Source organism: Ochlerotatus camptorhynchus, unplaced genomic scaffold, assembly GCF_037179485.1.
Source record: "Ochlerotatus camptorhynchus isolate MF236.1 unplaced genomic scaffold, CSIRO-AGI_Acam_v1.1 ptg000401l, whole genome shotgun sequence".
NCBI lineage: Eukaryota > Metazoa > Arthropoda > Insecta > Diptera > Culicidae > Ochlerotatus > Ochlerotatus camptorhynchus.
The window spans coordinates 3,968,495-3,989,927 of NW_027040887.1; the positions used below are offsets into that span (position 1 = coordinate 3,968,495).

The window sequence follows — 21,433 nt, forward strand, 5'->3', positions numbered from 1 at the left end:
GTGTAGCCGTGACCGAGGCTGGAAACCTCGGTCCGGTCACGACAATGGTCACACTTGTCATTCTTGTAACTAACTTTGGAAGCAACGGAGACCAAACAGCAGCAGTAGCAGCAGCAGCAGGAGCATCAGCAGCAGGAGCATCAGCAGCAGGAGCATCAGCAGCAGGAGCATCAGCAGCAAGAGCAGCAGCAGTACTGGAAGCAGATCAGTCGAGATTCGTGTAGCCGTGACCGAGGCTGGAAACCTCGGTCCGGTCACGACAATGGTCACACTTGTCATTCTTGTAACTAACTTTGGAAGCAACGGAGACCAAACAGCAGCAGTAGCAGCAGCAGCAGGAGCATCAGCAGCAGGAGCATCAGCAGCAAGAGCAGCAGCAGTACTGGAAGCAGATCAGTCGAGATTCGTGTAGCCGTGACCGAGGCTGGAAACCTCGGTCCGGTCACGACAATGGCCTATGTCGTGACCTAAGTGCTAAGGTTATTATCGTACTCGTACTCATGATCGAATCGGTCATTTAACTAATGTTGTAGCGCACGGATGTGCACCTCACTGGTCTTTGTTAAGACACATGGCTGAGGCTTGAAACCTCGGCCAGGTCACGACAGTTTGGTGGCCCCTATTGTTACTTAAGTCAAAGTGTATTTACCAGGATATTCGGGAGAATAATCAATTACGTCTCCTTAGGTGCAGCCCATTCATCATTTTAGGACCACCGAAATCATCTTAGCAACAAACAGTTCGATTTATTCACTTTAATAATGAGAAAGCGAAACGACGAAAGTACACTTTTCACGGGTTTCTCAGTGCTGTTACTTAAGGCAAACGGCATCTCCATAGAAATCGGGTGACTTAAGTAACATCGAAAACTATTTTGATCGGAAGGTGATTACGTCAAAAAGCAATTCGACTGGTAAATGAATTTAAAAATGGGATGTGATCCTATATTCGGACAGTATATAGTGTAATAGCAGGAGCATCGATTGACACTGATAGCTCGACTTTGTTTACCTTTGTTACATTCGACGTAATGAAAATTTGCTCTTGACATCATGTAAAGTTCTGACATATTTCATGCAATGTAGCAAATATTGTATGCAAAAGCCCATCTTTGTAAACAAAATTGTTTATAAGTTGCTCGGTTGCGTGAAATGAAATACAAGTTTACGTGAATGAATGTTTACATCACAATTAAAATTCAGAATTTTTATCTGTGTAGACTGCGGACTATCCTCGCTGGTTCAACTTGATCAAGCTTAATAACCTCTTATCGAGCCTCTTATTGCACTCAACCTGCCATTGTATGAAGGGTCAAAAACGCTTTGGGAGCATCCGTGGGCAACATCGCCCTCGTGCATCCACAGGATAAATGAGAATGTCCTCCCGCATAAACGCGAACCATAAATTGACCTTACCTAAAATGGTTAAAAATTGTTTATAATCCCTGCTAAACTTTAACTGAAATGGTTATGGAACTTTACATGAACGTTTAATGATAAAGTTTCAACCTTATGTATTATGGTTTTTTGGAACTGGACCTTACAAATAATGGGTTGTTAAGAACCATTACCATTCTAAATTCTTGTTTTCTCCATACATTTTCAGAAAGAGAACTATATAAGAACGTTTTTACTTATGATTTGAGAACATTAATGGTAATGGTTATGGTAGTCAGTAAGGTCCATTAATGGTTTTGTATTATCGCTCAACTTTACGTGGAATATATCGTGAATTGGTAATCAGTAAATTACAGGCAACCAATTCGCGATATATTCCACATAAAGTTGATCGATGTTACAAAACCATTCGTGGACCTTACTGACTACCATAACCATTACCATTAAAGTTCTCAAACCATAAGTTAAAAGGTTCTAATATAGTTCTCTTTCCGAAAATGTATGGAGAAAACAAGAATTTGGAACGGTAATGGTTCTTAACAACCCATTATTTGTAAGGTCCAGTTCCAAAAAACCATAATACATAAGGTTGAAACTTTATCATTAAACGTTCATGTAAAGTTCCATAACCATTTCAGTTAAAGTTTAGCAGGGATTATAAACAATTTTTAACCATTTTAGGTAAGGTCAATTTATGGTTCGCGTTTATGCGGGCTTCCAACAACCAAATAATCTTATTCCACCCAAACTGAAGATAATCTGAACGAGTCCATGGATGTATTTGAATATCTTTTGAAAGTGCCTAGTGTCATGTCGAGACCCTCCGTCACGCGTGAACGGTGGATGCAGATCGTATTGTCGCGCCACCACCAAACTGAAGTACGCAAGTCCAACTCGCGATACGCAGTTTCCGACTTATATTTCAATGGACTCAACCAAGCGCGATGGCTGTATAGTTTTGTTTATTTACTTTGTTTTGGTATTGTATGAAAATGCGTACAAGTGAGTATTTGAATAATATTATTTATTAATTGGATGATGTTAATTCTAATATATTATAATAAAGATGGCAAACGTTATTGTACGAAGCGTCCACCGACAACACGCTAGTGTAAATACAGTTTACCATCCCAACTACCAATTTTGACTGCAGACTAGCTTATACAGCAAAAAATTGCTTTATGCAGCTAATTTATGCCTGTAAAGGCTGGTCTACAGCTAAAATTGTTTGTTGGGATGAACTGTATGGATACTACTTCTTAGGAATTTCAAAATCGCTCGCCACTATCTGCTCTTGGATCAAAAAGTACCACCATAATAGGCTCTTTCGGCGTAAACGACGTAAGCAGCTGTACAAAAAGTTCAGAGTCGATATGCTGGTTAGCTCAACTTTACATGAGAGAACCTATGTTATTTCTGGATGAGGCTAAAGCTGGGTATAGACAGGGCAAGTCAATTGATCAAGTCAGCTGAATTCAACTGATGACTTGAACGCGCATTGATCGTGTAAACCATACCATTCCACTGACTTGATCAACTCACTTGAATTGAAAAAAGTTGAACCAGGCTCAACTTTTCAAGCCAATTTAATTATATTGAGTTAATCATTCGACTTGCCTAGTCTAAGCCCAGCATAAGGGAAGGTTCCAGAAGCGATTCCATATTACCATTAGTGCACAGCAAAAAAAATATAATATCGATCAACGTAATTCAAGCTGATGTATGAAATAATGATGTAATAGCAAAAAGCAAATACAATATTACATCAATGGATGTAATTTTGTTAACAAAATCGATGTACATCGTACAACGTTATATTACACAACCGATGGATTGACCTGGTTGCAGCAGTTTGGATGTAATATTCAACAACTTTTTTTTTTCTGTGTGTGGCTCTCACGAAAAACAATTGAACGCAGGGCCATTCAAATAAGAGATACGGAAATTGTACTTACAGGTATTGTCGTTACAGAAATGATGGCTATCCAGTGGGATATCTACAACCTAGGTTTTTTTAGACGAAGTCAGATACGACAAAAAAGTTATCTATCGAGGTGAATTTTGTCGCAGCCTCGTGTATCTTTACTTTGCTTCCTGGGCATGAATGGATTACTGGATGGTTTTTCAAAACAGGGTACATTTACAAGAAACAAACTCTGCAACATAAATTTATAAATTTTAAACTCTGCAACATAAAATTTTACCGACTTCGGTAAACTAAACTCTGTGTAAAAACTTTCTTGTTAGATTTACTACCCAATTATTCTCAGTGTAGTATACCACTCGAGGTATCACTCACACAACATGAATGATTGCTACACCTCGGTGGTCTACCTCATTGCTGTCAGTGTCCTCCCAAATGCACACACACAGCTTCGCATATCATTCATCGCAGCGCAGCCAGAGAACGCAAGCAGCGAAGAAACATTAGAAAGAAGAAAAGTTTTTCAAAAAGTTTGTTTTCAACATTCCTCCGCACTGGCTCTGGTAGAAGAAGCTCCGGGAATCACCGTCGTGTAAAACTGGTGCAATCGCGGTCGCGGGTGTAGTGTGAAAATTAAACCTTTATTCTTCCTCGCATCATGCGACCAAAAACTCCAGCAACCTTCCGGTATCAGTAGGAAAACATCCGATCGAACCGTGGCCGTGTGAGGAATTTGTGTGTGCATAGCAAATAGCAAAGGAAAAGGCAGCGACAGTGAAAAACGCATTCAAAGGGGCAGAGCCTTTCGGAATCGGGAGTTTTTTTTTCTTGCTAGTGCTGCTGCTGTTGCCTTCCATTCGTCGGTGTGTATCTCTGTCCCGTTTTTGTCGTCGTTGTCTTGTTAACAACTACCTACTGTAGGCAAAAGTTCATGCCACTAAAAACGTCGTCACACCTATTCTTATTGATGCGATTTTTTCTTCGGGCTTTTCGCCGTGAAAACTCCGAAATTTCTCCCAGGCACGAAGTGTGAGCTGGTGTGTCCTGTGGGTGGATTATAGATGGAACAGTTCCAGTTACTGTGACCAAGGTGGTTCCATTTCCGGGAAATGATGGAACATTGTATGAACCGAGTCGGCAAATAAGTAGATCAAAAGTCGAAAGCTTTATAAATTTCCAGGTGAAACGAGACCGAAAATTCTAAAGAATACAAAGTGACTTCCGATAAAATAAATAAACGTCATTCCTGTGGAAAAGTGGATCTGTAAGTCATGTTCAGGTGTTTGGTTTACTTATCATTCCTTTTCCGGGGAACACCCATCCAGATGTGGGTTTCAGAATGTGTGTTTGCGACTCATGCAGGGTCATCTTAACAATAAAAACCGTCAATATTTGATTTTGTGTTAAGCTATTTATGAAGAATCCCATTTGGGTAAATCAAATAGCCTCGTAATTGTTCAATGATAATTGTAATCAGTCTACTATAATGTCAACACAATTTTGATACATTGATCACTTCTTCTATCCCTGAATCCAGTCAGCGTAACACAACTAAAAAATAGTCTACTGATAGTTAAGTGATTGTGCATAACAGTATCATATATGTAAAGCAAATAAGTGTAACCCAACACATAACATGACTCAGTGCTTTCAATAAAGAAGGAGCGAAAAGAGTGAACGAGTGAGAATAAGCAAGAAGCATAAATTACGTCAACAAAGCTAAATATGCGTATGATCAAGTTAACCATCTAACGAAAAAAATAAAGAAGCAACCAGCTCTTTGTGGATCCGGATCGAGAGTGTAGTGTTGTAAATCTCTTGGTCGGTAGAGAAGAATATAGGAAAATCAAATCAAACGCGAAAAAAGAACTGCTGCAACCAGCAGATACTTAAGCCGGTCGGTGTGACAAAACAGAACAACAACAACAACAATGCCACGCAACGGTGAAGCTTCCGGCTTGGATAAGGGTTTCAACAGCAAACCGACACCGGACTGGCTACATCCGGACCATGTTATTATGAACGAAGGTGTCACGTTCGATGTGCGGGTAAGTGATTTTTAATTGCCTCGTTTTTAGCTCGTTTCGCCAGCCAGATTAGATTTCGCATACAATTCCTTTGGTACCTTAAGGGGCTATTCATAAACTACGTAGACCGATTTTGAGAAGGTTTAGACTTCTTCCTTCCCCCGCGTAGGCAATGGACCGTAGACCCTCGCTAACCCCCTCCTCCCGTATACGTAGTTTATGTACAGCCCCTAACTATGGATGCTTGTTTATGCTTGAAGCGTTTGTTGAACCAAAATTAGCTTTGGATAGAATCCGTTTTGTTTGCCGCTGCTTTCCTATTCTATTATTATCAGCTAATAACGCTTCAAGTTGCGGCAGTAAAGCCCGAGATACTCACGAATAGGATATTAGTCATTCCATGCGGTAAAGGTCAACCGGTGATTGGATTCATTCAGTTAAAGGAGGCACTAGGAAGACACATATGGGTAGGGAACGTCATTGCAGTTATATTACGAGTTGATTGGATATGCAGCGTAAATATCTCGGCAATGAATCACGAAGGTTGGAATCACTTGTTTCCTAGAAATTCTTTTCACAAGTGCGTCTGGGAATGACGTTGGATAGCGAAAAATTTGGTAGAGATAAAATACTGTAAATACGAACTGTCCAATTTGGGCCTGTCCTCATAACGTAACTGAAAGATTTCTAAGTTTTGCTTTGCTAAGATAGTAAATCATCATTCACATGCGTATTGAGCTTTATGTAATTTATAAAGAATGATGTGAACTTTGAGTGTTGAGTATTGAAAAAACGATTAATAATTAATTCTCAAGAAATAAATATTTTTCCCTTGATTTGTTTTCCGTGCTGAGCACCAATGCTACCGACGCCAGTGAGGCAGCTCCCACACCTGAACCCTACCTATCGACCCATCAACTCATGAACCGGGGACCAACGGCTTTACTTCCCCTCCGTGGAAGGCGTGATCAGAGATGTTATACCTCATTGTGACGCTCAGAAAGCAAAATAGACAGGTTTTATGTGTCATACACAAACTGTACCTCCTCTTTTTGCATCTTACATTTAACTATTACTATTAATAGCTCATAGTTTTCTAATTTCTATAAGTAGCATTTTAGCTGTAATGTGCAATTGCAGGCCGGATTTTTACAAGATTTCTTTCATAGAATTTCGATGGAATTTTCTTAAGAATTTCCAAATCATTCCAAGTTGGCCAAGTTGAGTTGCTTCCAGGATTCCTCCGAATAATATGATTGTTTCTAGCATTTCCTTGATTGTTTTCCCATAGCAGCCTCAGAAATTCTCTGTCAGGGATGCCAAAACTATTAATAATAAAAAAATCTTCGACGAGATCTACGAAATGTCGTCACCTCTTCATCGCTCTTTCTTAAATTTTAAAGTGGGAGAATGTTGGTCAATATTTCCGATTTATAAAACTGATTTTTAATAGAAGTTCAAGGAAGTCAAGAAAATTTCGTAGGAATCAAGGGCAATTAACTTCTAAGAGAACATCATTGGATTTTAGAGAACTTCGTAAAAGTTCAGGGAACGGTTTAGAAATTCAAGGAACATCAGGAATCTTTATTGAATCTCTGGGACCTGCGTTGTAGTTTAAGAAACATTGCTCAACGATACCGTATAATTTAATTGAAAATCATTGAAGTGCAGAGCATTTTAAACTTCAGCAAATTTTGCAGAAGTCCAGAAAATCTTGCAGAAACTTAGTTTTTTTTTTAATCTTCATTAAACTACACATAACTTCAGGGACTTTAATAAAAATGCGTGAAACTTTGTAGAGCTTCATTGATTTTTGTGTTGAAGGAGCTTTGTAAAAATTCCGAAAAACTTCGTAGAAGTGGGAACTTTGTAATAGTTTAAAAACTTCTCTGATGTTAAGAGGATTAACATCTAGAAACTTCATAAATGTTCCGGGACCCTGTTTTAACTTCACGGCCTTGATGTTACTTACCTTACCAATCAGACTAAGGCCTTGTCCTCTGTTGGCCTCTGCTGTCCGAAGAAGTCATCTCCACTCTTCTCGATCCATGTCCACACGTCTCCAGCCTCGTAGTCTGCGAAGGGTCCGCAGGTCGCTTCTTGTTCCTATTGGGTCGCTTTCGAGAACCATTTTCACTGGGTCGTCGTGCGGCATTCTTACAAGATGCCCAGCTCACCGTAGTCGCCCGATTTTTGCAATGTGGACGATGGATGGTTCTCCTAGCAGCTGGTGCGATTCGTGGTTAATTCGCCTCCTCCACGTTCCGTCATCCTTCTGCACTACCGTAGGTGGTTCGCAAAGGCCAAGGGCGCGTTGGTCCTTCAAGAGCATAGTTCAGGTATCGTGGCCATAGAGGACCACCGGTCTAAAGGGCTGTTCATTAGGGGGAGAGGCCAAGAATCTCAAAAACCTGTCTAGGTAGTTAATGAACAGCCCCTAATCTGCGTCTTGTAGATAGTCAACTTCGTGTGGCGGCGAATTTTATTCGACCGGAGCATCCTCCGGAGTCCAAAGTAGGCACCATTGCCTGCCATAATGCGTCTTTGAATTTCTCTGCTGATATCATTTTCAGCGGTCACCTCGATTTTGTCACCGTGAATCTGAACTCGGGGTGGGAGGCGAACATTGTTTTCCCTAGAACCTCTTCCACTTATGTATTTCGTCTTCGATGTGTTGATTACAAGTCCAAACCGCCTAGCTTCAGCCTTCAGTCTGATGTACGTTTGCGCCATCGTCGTAAAGCTCCGTGCCATGATGTCGATGTCATCGGCGAAGCCAAGAAGCTGGATAGACTTCCTGAAGGTCGTGCCACTCGTGTCTATACCAGCTCGTTCTAACGCGATGTTAAATAGCAGACACGAAAGTCCATTACCTTGCCGTAACCCCCTTCGAGATTCAAAGGGACTCGAGAGTGTCCCCGATACTCGAGCAACGCACATCACTCGATCCATCGTCACCTTGACCAATCGCGGAAATCCGTACTCGTGCCTAATCTGCCATAACTGATCTCGATCGATAGTGTCGTATGCGGATTTGAAATCGATGAACAAATTAATGATGTGTGGGCACGTTGTATTCGCGGAATTTCTGTAGAACCTGCCGAATTGCGAAAATTTGGTCCGAGGTAGCGCGGGCACCCACGAATCCCGACTGGTGTTGCCCCACGAACTCTTTTGCAAATGGTGACTGGTGGTGGCATAGAACTTGGAAGAACCGTATTTTAATAGCTCACTTAGTAGCTGATCTACACCAAGTGCTTTGTTGTTCTTCAGCCGACCGATCTCCTCCTCAACTTCTTGGAGATCAGGGGCCGTTAGCCTGGCATCTTTGTTGAGGTGCTCGTCATAGTACTGCTTCCACCTCTCGATCACCTCACACTTGTTCGTGGGAAGGTTACCGTCCACATCCTTGCACATATCGGTTTGCGCCACGTAGAGAACTATTTAGCTTCTCGTAGAACTTCCGTGTGTCGTTTACGCGGTACAGACTTTCCATCGCCTCGCGATCTCGATCTTTCTGCTATCGCTTCTTCCTTCGGAAAACCGAGCTTTGCCTGTTCCACGCTTGTCTGTATCGCTCCACATGCAATCTCGTGAGGTGTTGCAGCATTCTCGTCCGTGCTGAATTCTTCTCCTCTACTAACAGTTTGCATTCGCCGTCAAACCAGTAATTTCTTCAGTCCGGGATTGCAGTGCCTTGTGCCGCTGCAGCAGTACTACCTATGGTGGAACGTATATCCCTCCAGCTATCTTCAAGAGTAGCTGCGCCAAGCTGTTCTTCCGGTGGTAGTGCCAGCTTCCAGCTGCTACGCGTAATCCTGATCACCTCTGGTGTACTCCGGACTATCATACCACAGGAGGCTGCAAAGTTCACGCATTGTTCTCCGTTGACGTTCGATACGGCATGCAGGCTGTTTGGCCCGATTGCCGGTCCCGTCCTACCTGAGCGTTCACGTCGCAGATGACGATTTTGACGTCCCGTTGCGAACAGCCGTCGTACAAATGCTGCAGCTGCGCATAAAACGCTTCTTTTCCGTCGTTGGGTCTCCCTCCGTGTGGGTAGTTCACGTTGATGATAGTGTAGTTGAAGAAACGGCCCTTAATCCTCAACTTGCACATCCACGCGTTGATCTTACCCAGCACTACAAAGCCGGTTCCCAGCTCTACAAAGCCGGTTCCCAGCTCTACAAAGCCGGTTCCCAGCTCGTTGGTGGGACTCTGGTAGAAAGAAACCGCTCGATTCCCACTATTCCATACCTTTTGTCCCGTCCAGCAAAGTTCCTGCAGTGCAACGACTTCGAAGTTGCTTGGTTGAAGTTCATCATAGATTAACCTATCGTAGCCCGGGAAGCCGAGCGATTTGCAGTTCCACATTCTGAGTTTCTAATCGTAGTCCTTATTTCGCCGCGTAGGTCTGTGTCGATTGTTCCGATCCGTATTTCTTACTTCGGTATTTGCAACTTTATGTTTTTCCAGGGCGGCTTGTTGGGCCTGCCTCAACCCTCTGTCTCGCTGGGGGACCATCGTGCACAGCGCTGTTTAGAGTCTCACGCTGGCACTAGGACTGTGATCAGCCGCTCCTAACATGGAGAACAGACGCCGTACTATGCTTACCACGCCAGTGTTCGCGTCGCACCTCTTCACTTTGCTATTGCCGGACTAGCAACATTGCCCAGACTACGCCACCCAGCTGTGTTCATGTTTCAGCTGGTAGTCTTTTGTTATCATATGACTCGGGGAGGCGTGAGGTACGAACTTGTGAGGACCAGTGCTAGGTATTCCGCTCCTGCCAGGTTGTCAACTCACCATTTCGGAGCCCATCCTTAAGATCCTTGAGCATCTTAAATACCTCAAAATGGATGATAAATGATGCTTAAAAACTCTATGAACGTGTTTGGGTAGGTATTTTCACTGAGGACATCGCGCAGGCCTTGGTTAGTCCAGTAGATCAAATAGTCTGAACTTCTGGACAATTTGGAGAGCCTACAACATCTTATACACATGAATTGAAACTTAAGCGATGTGTTTAATCCAGGCTGGCTGAAACTCCTCAAACTCACTGGAGGTTTTTAAACACTCTTGTTCTTCGAGTTTAGTCAGCCCTCATCTCGAGTGAGTGGCGGCAGGAATATGGAAGAAGTAAACAAAAACTCCTTGAGAGAGAGGGAGAGTGAACTTCAGCGAGAGGATGATTTGACGTAAAGGGCGCTATTCGAGACTCCACATGACTTTTTTGTTCGACACAAGAAGCTCAGAGTTCACCCAGAGTGAGAGTAAGAGCGTGTGATAGAAAACATGAACATGAATGGCAGCAAACCTCACTCTCATTTTTTCCCCCCTTCGCTCACAAGCTCTGAAGCTCAGTGGAATGATTTGGCAGCAGGCATTCTACTCCTCAGAAAAATGTAACGCTCGACTCATTTCAAACTCGCGAGCGAGGCTCCATCAAGACTGGTTTAATCTCTATGAACCTGTTTGGAATTGTTTCGTAATTGAGAGCATGGTACCAGTCATTGATGATCTGTCATATAATTTGATCTGAATTCCAGGATAATTTGGAGACGCTTTCGAGCATCTTATGCCTTGTTCAGACTTCAGAGTTATAACATGTTTTAGCACTATCTTGATGGTGGTTTCTGTGTTGCAATTATTTGACAACCGTTATAACACGCTCAGTCTGGCCAGCACTTTATAAACATCAAAATAAGTGATGGCCTTGGTTGGTCCAGTAGATCAAACAGTCTGAACTCCGGAACAATTGGGAGTACCTAGAACATCTTAAACACCTAGAATTCAAACGTCAATGATGTGGATAATCTCAATGAAGCTGTTGGCAATTGTTTCGTTACATTAATGATCTGGTAGATAATTTGATCTGAACTCCAGGGTAATTTGAAGATCCTTGAGCATCTTATATACCTCAAAATAGATTATAAGTGATGCGCAAAAACTCAATGAACATGTTTGGGTAGGTGTCGTCACTGAAGGCATCACGCAGGCCTCGGTTGATCCAGTAGATCAAATAGTCTGAACCCCTGGACAATTTGGAACCCCTGGACAATTTAGAACATGTTGCATCCAAGCAAATTCATCTAGAATTGTCAAATTTGGTTGAGTCAATATGGCCGTTGCTAAAGATATCCACAACTACAACTTTGCTGCAGAAAGTATGAAGCTATCTATTTATTTTTATTTTAAATCAGTAATGAGAAACATCCAAAAAATCCAAAACTAGGAGCGGCCGAAAATCACGGCTGATTTTAGCTTACCTGATCTTGAGCAAAATGGTATTACAGTCTGAGTAAGAAACCGACATCCACTGCCATTTTGGAATCCAAGTTGGGCTACCAAAATCCAATATGGCGGCCTCCGGGCAGCGTATATATGCATCTAAACCCATGAAATATGGGTATCTATGGAATGGGCTTGATGATTAGAAGTGGAAAATCGACATCCGACGCCAATTTGTAATCCAAGATGGCGGACTAAAATCCAATATGGTGGTCTCCGGACAGCGTATATGCATTTAATCCCATGCAATATGGATATTTTTGGAATGGGCTTTATTTATTTATTTATTTGTCTGCATCAACAGGCTGTGTATAGCCCCAATGATGATTTAAGTAACTTATATAGGTAAATCAAAAAATAAAAACTAAGAATAAAATACATAAATAAAACACACAATCATTCACGGTTAACTGTGCCAGAAAAGAACGATGAGAAGTATCTTCGTAGTAGCTGTCGAGGCATATGGAAAAAGAAGATGCCTGAGACTCGATTGAACACTCGTTGCAGCCCACCTATTGCACCGTTCATGCCATAGTTTGTGCGCTGAAGTGGCAATCTCAGCATAACGTTGTTACGTAGCGCACGGGGTTGGACGTTAATGTTGACTTGCCCCAAGATTGCACTGCAATCAATTCTACCTTGTAAAGTGTCCGCAATGAACAGGGCCCTAGAGGTGTCTCTTCTAGTTCGGAGAGGCTCCAGGTCAATCAGCTGGCAACGACTTTCATAGCTGGGCAGATGAAATGGGTCTCTCCAAGGCAGCTTCCGCAGAGCGAATCAAAGAAAACGGCGTTGAACGGACTCAACTCTCTCAGCACCATTGTTGTAGTTTGGACTCCAGACCACAGCACAATATTCCAAAATGGTTCGCACCAAGGAACAGTACAGTGACTTCAAACAGTAGATATCGGAGAAATTCTTTGCTATCCTGAAGATAAATCCCAATGTCGACAACGTACGAGATGTGCTGCTTGTACGTAAGTTGAGAATCCAGAATAACACCCAGATCTTTCACATGGTTCACACGGTCGATTACAGTGCCGATAAGTTTGTATTCAAATGTGATTGGTTCTTTCTTCCGAGTAAAAGTGATCACTGAACACTTAGTGGGGTTAACCACCATTCGGTTCAAATTACACCAGCTGGCAAAGGCTTCGAACTGACGTTGAAGGAAGTGACAGTCATCAATCGAGCGGATTCGTAGGTAGATTTTAAGATCGTCTGCATACGATAGTCGTGGGCCTTCGATGACCAAGTTCACGTCATTGAAGTAGAGTAAGAAAATCAAAGGTCCCAGGTGACTTCCTTGAGGTATTCCTGACGTAGCTAGATAGATATTGGACCGGTTGTCAACAATGGCAACCATCAGTTGCCGATCAGTGAGATATGAACGAAACCATCGCAAGAGGTTGCCGCTGACCCCAAGTGTATGCAACTTGGCAATCGCGATGGCATGGTTTAGCTTATCGAAGGCAGCTGACAAGTCGGTGTATATGACGTCTGTTTGAGTCCTCTCTGCCATGCTTTCCGTAAGATACGATGTCAAACACAGCAGATTTGTGGAAGTAGAACAACCGGAAGTGAAGCCGTGTTGATCACCACTTAGATACTGCTTACAATGAGAGAGTAGAGGCTCCATGATGACTAACTTGAATAACTTCGAAACTGCACTAAACGACGTAATTCCACGAAAATTGTCCACATCCCGTTTGCTGCCCTTTTTGTGGATAGGAAACATATGTGTGAATTTCCAACAAGATGGAAATGTACCACTCGAGATGGACAATCGAAATAGCAAGCTGGCGATATGCTTTTTCAGGAATACGGATGGAACGCCATCGGGTCCTGGATTGAAGGACGACATGAGTTGTGATGCGGCAGTGGAAATCATCTCGACGTTGACATCCATCGCACCCAGTGTTTGACCGTACAGTGGAACATTACTAGCTGCTAGGGTAACGTGTTCGTCAGTAAATCTCTCATTCGTGAAAACACTGACGAACTTCTCAGAAAACAAGCGACAGATCTGCTGAGGAGTGGAAGCAACTGCTCCATTCAATACCATTGAAGAAGGTAGGCCGGATTCCTTGCGCTGCTCATTTACGTATTCCAGAATGACTTCGGGTGTGACTTGAGTTTTCTCTGAATCCCTCGTTGATATCGCGAATAGCATCGACGGCTAACTCGCTTGAGGAACTCATAATTGAGCCTAACGTAGTGACGTTTCAGCGAAAGCGTACGATACTTAGTGAATTTTCTTAATGCGGTTCTCTTGGTCGACTTCAACCTACGCAGTTCACTCGTCTGCCAGGGAGGATGAGAAATTTTACGGTGAAAAGACATGTGAAAATGTTTGCGCAGCGGTTTCAACATTATCGGAATCGAGGATGCTTTCCCAATCTATACTAGATAGCACGTTGACGATACTACGGTGATCGGCTTTCCGGAAATCGTATGACACGGTCGTGGAAATGTCGTCAAAGACCCGATCGTGATTGTCAGCAACAGTGACAACCAAGGGAGGGTGATGATGTACTTGCTTTACTAGTGGAGAAGGTGCCGTGGAGATGAAAGGAGCGGTGTCCTGAACGCTAACGAAGCAGAGGTCCAGGCTACGGTTGTTTTCGTTGACTACGTGGTTTATTTGAGATAGTGTTGCTGTACTATAGCAGTCGAGAAGGCTTGATGAGTAGAAGTGAAAAATCGACATCCACTGCCATTTTGGAATCCAAGATGGAGGACCAAAATCCAATATGGTGGCCTACGGACAGCGTATATGCATCTAAACCCATGCAATATGGGTATTAGGGTGGGACAAAATTCAAACTCCAGTTCCAGTATGATTTCGGGGGCCTTTTGGATCCTAGAGTAACTGTGTAATATTTCAGGTCGGTCGGTGTAACTATATTTTAGCGCCAGTGGTTTTAATTTTACAAAGGAATTTCTATAGGAAAACTTACTTTTTCAAATAAAAATCTCACGAGGTCACCCATTGTCTTCAAAAAATAAATCAATCCAACTACTTCCTAGGAAATTTTACAAGGAAGTTTAATGAATTGACCTTTTTCGCAGTTGTTCAGGACATTCCGAAAGCTCACCCAGTAGATTCCAGTGTCCATTTTCCGGTCATCAGTCCGAATTCGTTCAAATGAGTATTCTAAAAGTGCTTTCTAGGATAAATTTTATAAATTTATCACTTTTAAGCCGACATATTGAACTTCAAAATGGCGGTGGATGTCAATTTTCCACTTCTACTCATCGAACCCATTCCGTAGATATGGGTATATAGATATAGCATGGGTTTAGATTAGAGATGGGCAATATAGTTGTTCTATAGACCCGATTCTCTAAAGTGAGCTGATGACCCGCGGTTCATTTTTTAGGAACTGCAGCTCATCAGCTCACTGATGTCACAAATCTAAACCATTCAATCCATCACTCATAGCGGAACTTTTCAGAAAAGGACCGCGTAAACCAAGACGCGCGCCCAATACAACATGTGCCTACTGATCGACAGCACCAACGGTAAAAGCAAACTTCCAAGCGGCTGTTTGGGAGAGAAAGAGACATATGTACACTACCGACCATAAGTTTAAGGACACCCCCAAAAAACCATGCCAATATGTTTTGTTAAATAATCTCTCATTTTACGTTCAATTTTCGATCTCCAAAGGTTATTTGAATGCTATGAATGGTATAGCATAAGTGTTCTACCACAGACAAACAGACATAACTCATTGAATATTTCTCACTGTAAAACATCGTTGCTAAAACATTACCGCCATCTGTTGAGTACACTGTGGTGGGCACTACACTGAACAGATGGCGGTAGTGTGTAAACGTCAAACACAAGGGAATTGACTATACGCGCCACAGGTGGCGGTACTACCAAATACGATACTTTTAAATTGTCCGTTAAATGCTTGATCGATGAACAACTTGCGAGAGTTATGTCTGTTTGTCTGTGGTTCTACTACTACTTTTATTTCAAAATTTGGCCAACCCAATTCTGAGAAAATCAGTCACGATTCTTCAGAGTAAATTTTGAAAAATATTGTAACTTCGGGTAAACTTTTAGCACGCAAAATTTGTAAATTATATTGAACAAGTTGCCTACGAGGAAAGTTCCATTCAATACCTTTCAAATGATCTAAAGAGAACGAAAATTGGACGTAACATGACAGAGATATGAACATAACAAATTTGTCATGTTTTTTTGGGGGTGTCCTTAAACTTATGATCGGGAGTGTACATGTTAATTTTCTACTAGTATTATCCAATTTAGTTATGTACCCGGCTCTTGTTGCTGATGTTATTCCTCCAGTATATGTGCTCTCACCTCTCCTCCCATCATTCTCTGGGGAAGCGGAAGATCCACACAAAAGCAAATAACCGAAAATTGAAATGCAGCTCTCCAGCTTATCAGCTCAGCTCCGGATCTGAATCATCGACTGGAATGATTCACTGGGAGCATTTTTTTTTTGTATATTAATTTATTTGATAAGGCTCAACCGAATTAACTTAACAGAGCCGAGGATTCATGGTCACTATACAATACATCTTAAAGCTATAGTCAAAAGGTACAACACAATAAACACTTTATCTATCCAAAAAGCCTCCTCCATCAGAACTGGAGCCGCTCCCAGTAGTTTCATTGTATGGCAAATTGTTGTACGCCATCGAGGGTCACAGCACGTCAATGTCAATGGACGCAAAACGTGGTCAGCACTCACACACTCATCACGAAACGGTTGCTTTCCAAAGTCGACGACGCATCGACCGAAAGAACTGCTGATGAAGAACAATGAGGAGGACCACACAATTGACGAGTGCACGGATAGATTTGAGTTCACTCACTCGAAAAAAAGTGACACAACAGCGGGGCCCTGTTTACTCAAAATGAACACATGAATAATACTCACGTAACATTTGAAACGGGTCTATCAACTTATGTACACAAAACTTGTTAAGCCTTTTTCGCGCGAACCGAATACGCTCACGAAAACTAACAACACTTTCGGGCAGAGGAAATTCTCTCCTTCCCGATAGTGCTCTTGGTTTGCGTGGGCGTACTTCGATTCTCGTGATAAGGACCTAGCAAATTATTTACAAAATTGATAGGCCTTTTTCAAATGTTACGCGAGCATTATTCATGTGTTCATTTTTAGTAAACAGGGCCCCGCTGTTGTGTCACTTTTTGTCGAGCGAGTGAACTCAAATCAATCCGTGCACTCGTCTATGGTTGCTGCCGAGTATACAGACGATCGCGTAGCACACATCGAGAGTGGCCTGCTTTTGTCGACAGCCGAGTGAACACTGTCACTGGGAGCTGTTTAGGATGACAACTCTCGGACGCGTCCAGCTCTTTGGATCTCTTTTTTTTCTCTCTCGATTCTTTACGATTCAGCTCCGGATCCGGTTCTGAGCTGTTGATCTGGAGATGAAGTGAGAGAAATTCTGCTGGAGAATTAACATCAGAAATAAAATCTGTATGTATGTTTACGCGATGCTTGATCAGGTGTTGCGTTAGTGGCGTTTTCCATTGAAATGTAGAGCCATGTTGTAAGGTACAGATTTATCGGTTTAGGTTACTTTTACGATTGTATGCAGTTTTAAGCACTAAAACCACTAATTAATTTTCCGGTTTTGAATTTGTGTCATAATTTCTATAATTTCAATGTGTGATCAAAAGAATCGACTCCCTTTAGTGTGCTGGATAGGTTTGATCCACTCAGTCAGACGAGCTTTTTTGCTCACCTCTAGTTTAGATGCATATTCGCTGTCCGGAAGCCGCCATACTGGATTTTGGTCCGCCATCTTGGATTTGTGGAAGCCATCTTGGGTTGAAATCCACCATTTTAATTTCATCTGGAATGCTGAATTGAATTTCGGAATGTCCCAGACTCTAGAATTTAACATATCTTCAAATTCTATGATTTTAGATGATTTTGATCTTGGTTGATATTGATGCTGGTTGATTTTGGGGATCGAAAATCACAGCTGATATTGGTCGAAAATCACGGGTGGTTTTCGTGGTGATGATGGCTTGTGATATTGGTGCCTGCGATTTTAGGTGATATTGATCTTGAAAGATAGCTGATTTTGATTTTCTGATTTTAGCCAACACTGTTTTAAACCATATATGTATGACCACGCGGGCTCATAAGGGTTAAATCCGAGGAACATGACCGTCTACTATGGGGTAGGACAGACCAAATGGTCACCCTATTTAAATGCTGTGACTTTTTTTTATTGTTTTATTGTTGTCTATACTACCCATACACGCATAACTGTACCATTCGAATAGGAAATCAATCAAAGATGAGACTGTAACGTTTTTTTTTTGTTAAATCTCGGTTATTGTTTTAAGAGCGTTATTTACTAAATACGACAAAGTGAATATCACAGTGATGCCACTCGAATGCTGAGAATTCCTTTTCGTTTTCTTCTTTCTCGTTTTGCAGTACATAGGATGTTTAGAAATCAAAGCATCGATGAAAACATTAGATTTTGCCACCCGATCACAAGTAGCTAAGTGAGTATCACCATGACGTTGTCGTTAATCTGTTTGCTCTTGAAACTGAAACTAATCGATCCCATTGCAGGGAATGCATCAACCGGGTATGCGAAGCGGCCAGCCTGAAGTCCTCCAAGAAACGCCGCGTAGACAAACGGGTATTGCAGTGCATATCGGATGCGCCTGATATGGAACACGCCGGTACCAATGTGACGCTGACCGTGTCCAGCAAGTACCTCTCGCTGGTCAGTGTCGACACGGGTGACGTGATTGCCCAGCACGACATGCCTCGAATATCGTTTGCCTCCGGGGGTGATACGGTAAGTTGGGTGGTTTTTGTGTTCTTAACGAAGGATCATTTGGAATTGATGTTTTTTTTCTGATTCTAGGACACGCTGGACTTTGTAGCGTACGTAGCGAAGGATATGGAAGAATGGCGAGCGTGTTATGTGCTGGAATGCGGTGGTGGAGTAGCTCAGGATCTGATAGCAACGATCGGCCAGGCTTTCGAGCTGCGGTACAAAGAGTTTTTCAACAAACCGGAAACGCAGAACAAATTTCGGGAGTTTGTCAAAACCGACAAAGAATACTACAACGATCTGCCGGACAAGATGCCGCCGGATTTGCTCACGGAGAACGACCATTCCTCGCAGTCGCACAGTTCCTCCAGTGTTAGGGTATGGTTTTTGTTTGACGTGTTATGATGGGGGTATAATTTTTTGCTTATTGATTGCAGACACGAGAAAGGATATCCAGCAACTTGATAGATCTGAACACACCCCTTCCCAATCACGATTACGTGAACGACAAACATTCTAATACCAATTCGCACAGCAATAAGTCGGTATCTTCCAGTTCCATTGTGAAGGATGTTTTTGATATGCGTAAGTTGTTGTTCAAGTTATATCAGAATCATGCGCTTTAAGAATTTCACTAAATATGATTCATCGTACCAACAGAACCATTTGCAATCTCGTCGGAAATCCAGAAATCTCAGCTGTTAACCGAGTCGTGGTACCACGGTAACATTAGTCGAGCGCAGAGCGAACACCTCCTGAAGAACGATGGTGATTTTTTGGTGCGAGAATCGGCCGGTACCCCCGGCCAGTACGTACTGACAGGAATGCAGAACAACTTACCCAAGCATCTGTTGCTTATCGACCCAGAAGGGATAGTGAGTTGCTCGTATTTACAAGCATCTTTATTCTGGCTATAATTTCCCCCCTCTTTAAGGTACGAACCAAAGATCGAATCTTCGAAAGCATAAGCCATCTGATCAACTACCACTGGACGAACTCGTTGCCGATCATTTCCGCTGAAAGTGCCCTCCTCCTGAGGCATCCGATCCTGCGAACGACGGACCTCCTCTCGAAAGCCAAGCAGCAGCAGCAGCAGCAACAACAACAGCAACAACATTTAGGGCTCAACTGAGGGTGCGAGTGCCAGTGCTGTTCTCACGGTGGTCAATCACCGGAGCGCAGCACGCTGCTAGAACAACAACAACAAGGCTGTAGTAGCAGTAGTGGCAGTTACAAGAGGGGTAAAAAGTAGAACATTATGGATTATGTATAGATCAACCGTGAGAAATACAACTCAAAGAACTGTAAAACGAAAACTCTATAGATCCTATATTTTCTTTTTACTTACACTACTATTTTATCGATCAAATGAAAACAAGGGAAACTGTCGAGAACAAACCGGGAAACGTATCACCACGGGAGGGGAATTCAACTCTGATCTGATACACGTATGGTGTACAATAAAAGAGAAGACGAATAACATTTCGAATAAAACAAGAAATACCAAGAGATTAACAAGATTATATGAGGGGGAAAAAAACAAATATATTCTACCGCAAGCAGGTGCATGAAATCAGAAATTAAAATTACTAGAAGTTAGTAGATTTCTTCTATGACGAAAAAAACAAACATACAATTACTATTACCAGAGGTAAACAAAACACAAATAAAATAAGAATTATATATTGTTATCAATTACAGTGCTGTTGGTTGAAGAAATAACAAAACAAACACATAAGAAATTCCAACTGGGTAGCAGTATTTATTTTTTCGATTCTCATATTTTACTATATAACAACAACTCTTCTTTACTCAGCAGTATGCAAATTTCAGCACTGCATGAAAAAAAAACCAGACACACACGTGAATATACTTATAACGTAATATTTTACTCAAAAAAAAAACAAGTGCAGAAAATACCTTTCTAGATTCCACAACCCTAACAATACAATAAACGAGGACAACAAACAAAACAGATACATTCGAATCCGGCCCGGAGAAGGATGCATTTCTTATTGTTTAATTTTGCACAAACTCTTTTGCTGTGACTCGAAGGTGGAATAGATTTTTGTCGTATTTCAACTCTATATGACTGTGGATGTGGTTTCGAGGTGAACGCATGTGCGAGCATTTTAGGCAGAGAGGAGGATGTATGAATTAGTAGAACAGCATGTATGTGAGATGATAATTATTTATTCGTTGAAGAGCTGAAACGTGTATAAACAATAGCGACAGAAGGAAACTAACAAACGAACAACAAACAAACATACAAACAAATAGTTTTCAAGAATTCAACATTCAACCAGTAACATTCATTATTACCGTATTATTTGATAAAAAAAAAATACAAAGGAAATCTTACACATTACCAGTAATGGAAAGATGAAAAACTAAATGAGATGCAACATTTATCAAGTTACTATATGAAACAGGAGAGCAAACAAATGCTTGAAATAAATATTTAAAATACAGTTTAACTTCTTTTTTTGCTTGACGGTTGTTTGGTTTGCTCTGTGGATGATAATATGACGTTCATACGGGGCTTCTTGACAGGGAGGGGTGATGATGAGGGCCAGCATGGAGAGGAATGGCAGACGACCAACAGCCACTAAGTACCTAGTGCTTCTGCCTCTTTTATGGAATAGAGATGTGTGTTATCGCTTAAGGAGCACTCCTGCATGTGTATTAGCATTATGGGGATTTAAGATGATAGCCAATTTGAACTTTAGAAATAAACGTGGTTTGCTAAAATCGTGTTATATCGAGTGGTTCTGAGCAAAACCTTTTTCAGTCGGTTTTCAGCACCGCCGTGTGTTTTAGTAAAGTGGAATTTTTGTTGAATTCGGGTGACGGACTACAAAGCTGAACAAATTATAAACTGAAAATTATTTCTTTTGTGGAAGAGCCAACATGGCCGCCACGGTACAATACAGAAGCCACACTCAAAAAAAAAAATACACGTTCTATTCATGTGTTTT

The 21,433-nt window shown here is 41.9% G+C and overlaps 1 protein-coding gene across 2 annotated transcripts; it reads left to right on the plus strand.

Annotated features, from left to right (window-relative positions):
- Nucleotides 1-3,802: 3,802 nt before the first annotated feature.
- On the plus strand, nucleotides 3,803-20,932 carry Shc (SHC-adaptor protein). 2 transcript variants are annotated; one of them, XM_065233392.1, is made up of 8 exons: nucleotides 3,803-4,585; nucleotides 4,859-5,369; nucleotides 18,104-18,174; nucleotides 18,245-18,476; nucleotides 18,546-18,833; nucleotides 18,893-19,040; nucleotides 19,116-19,330; nucleotides 19,390-20,932. In XM_065233392.1, the coding sequence occupies exons 2-8, from the start codon at nucleotides 5,253-5,255 to the stop codon at nucleotides 19,585-19,587; spliced, it is 1,269 nt and encodes a 422-aa protein (XP_065089464.1). In that variant the 5' UTR covers nucleotides 3,803-4,585; nucleotides 4,859-5,252; the 3' UTR covers nucleotides 19,588-20,932. The 2 variants fall into 2 exon arrangements, with proteins under 2 accessions (XP_065089464.1, XP_065089465.1); XM_065233393.1 differs by having other exon boundaries at nucleotides 3,803-4,184.
- The last annotated feature ends 501 nt before the right edge of the window (nucleotides 20,933-21,433 follow it).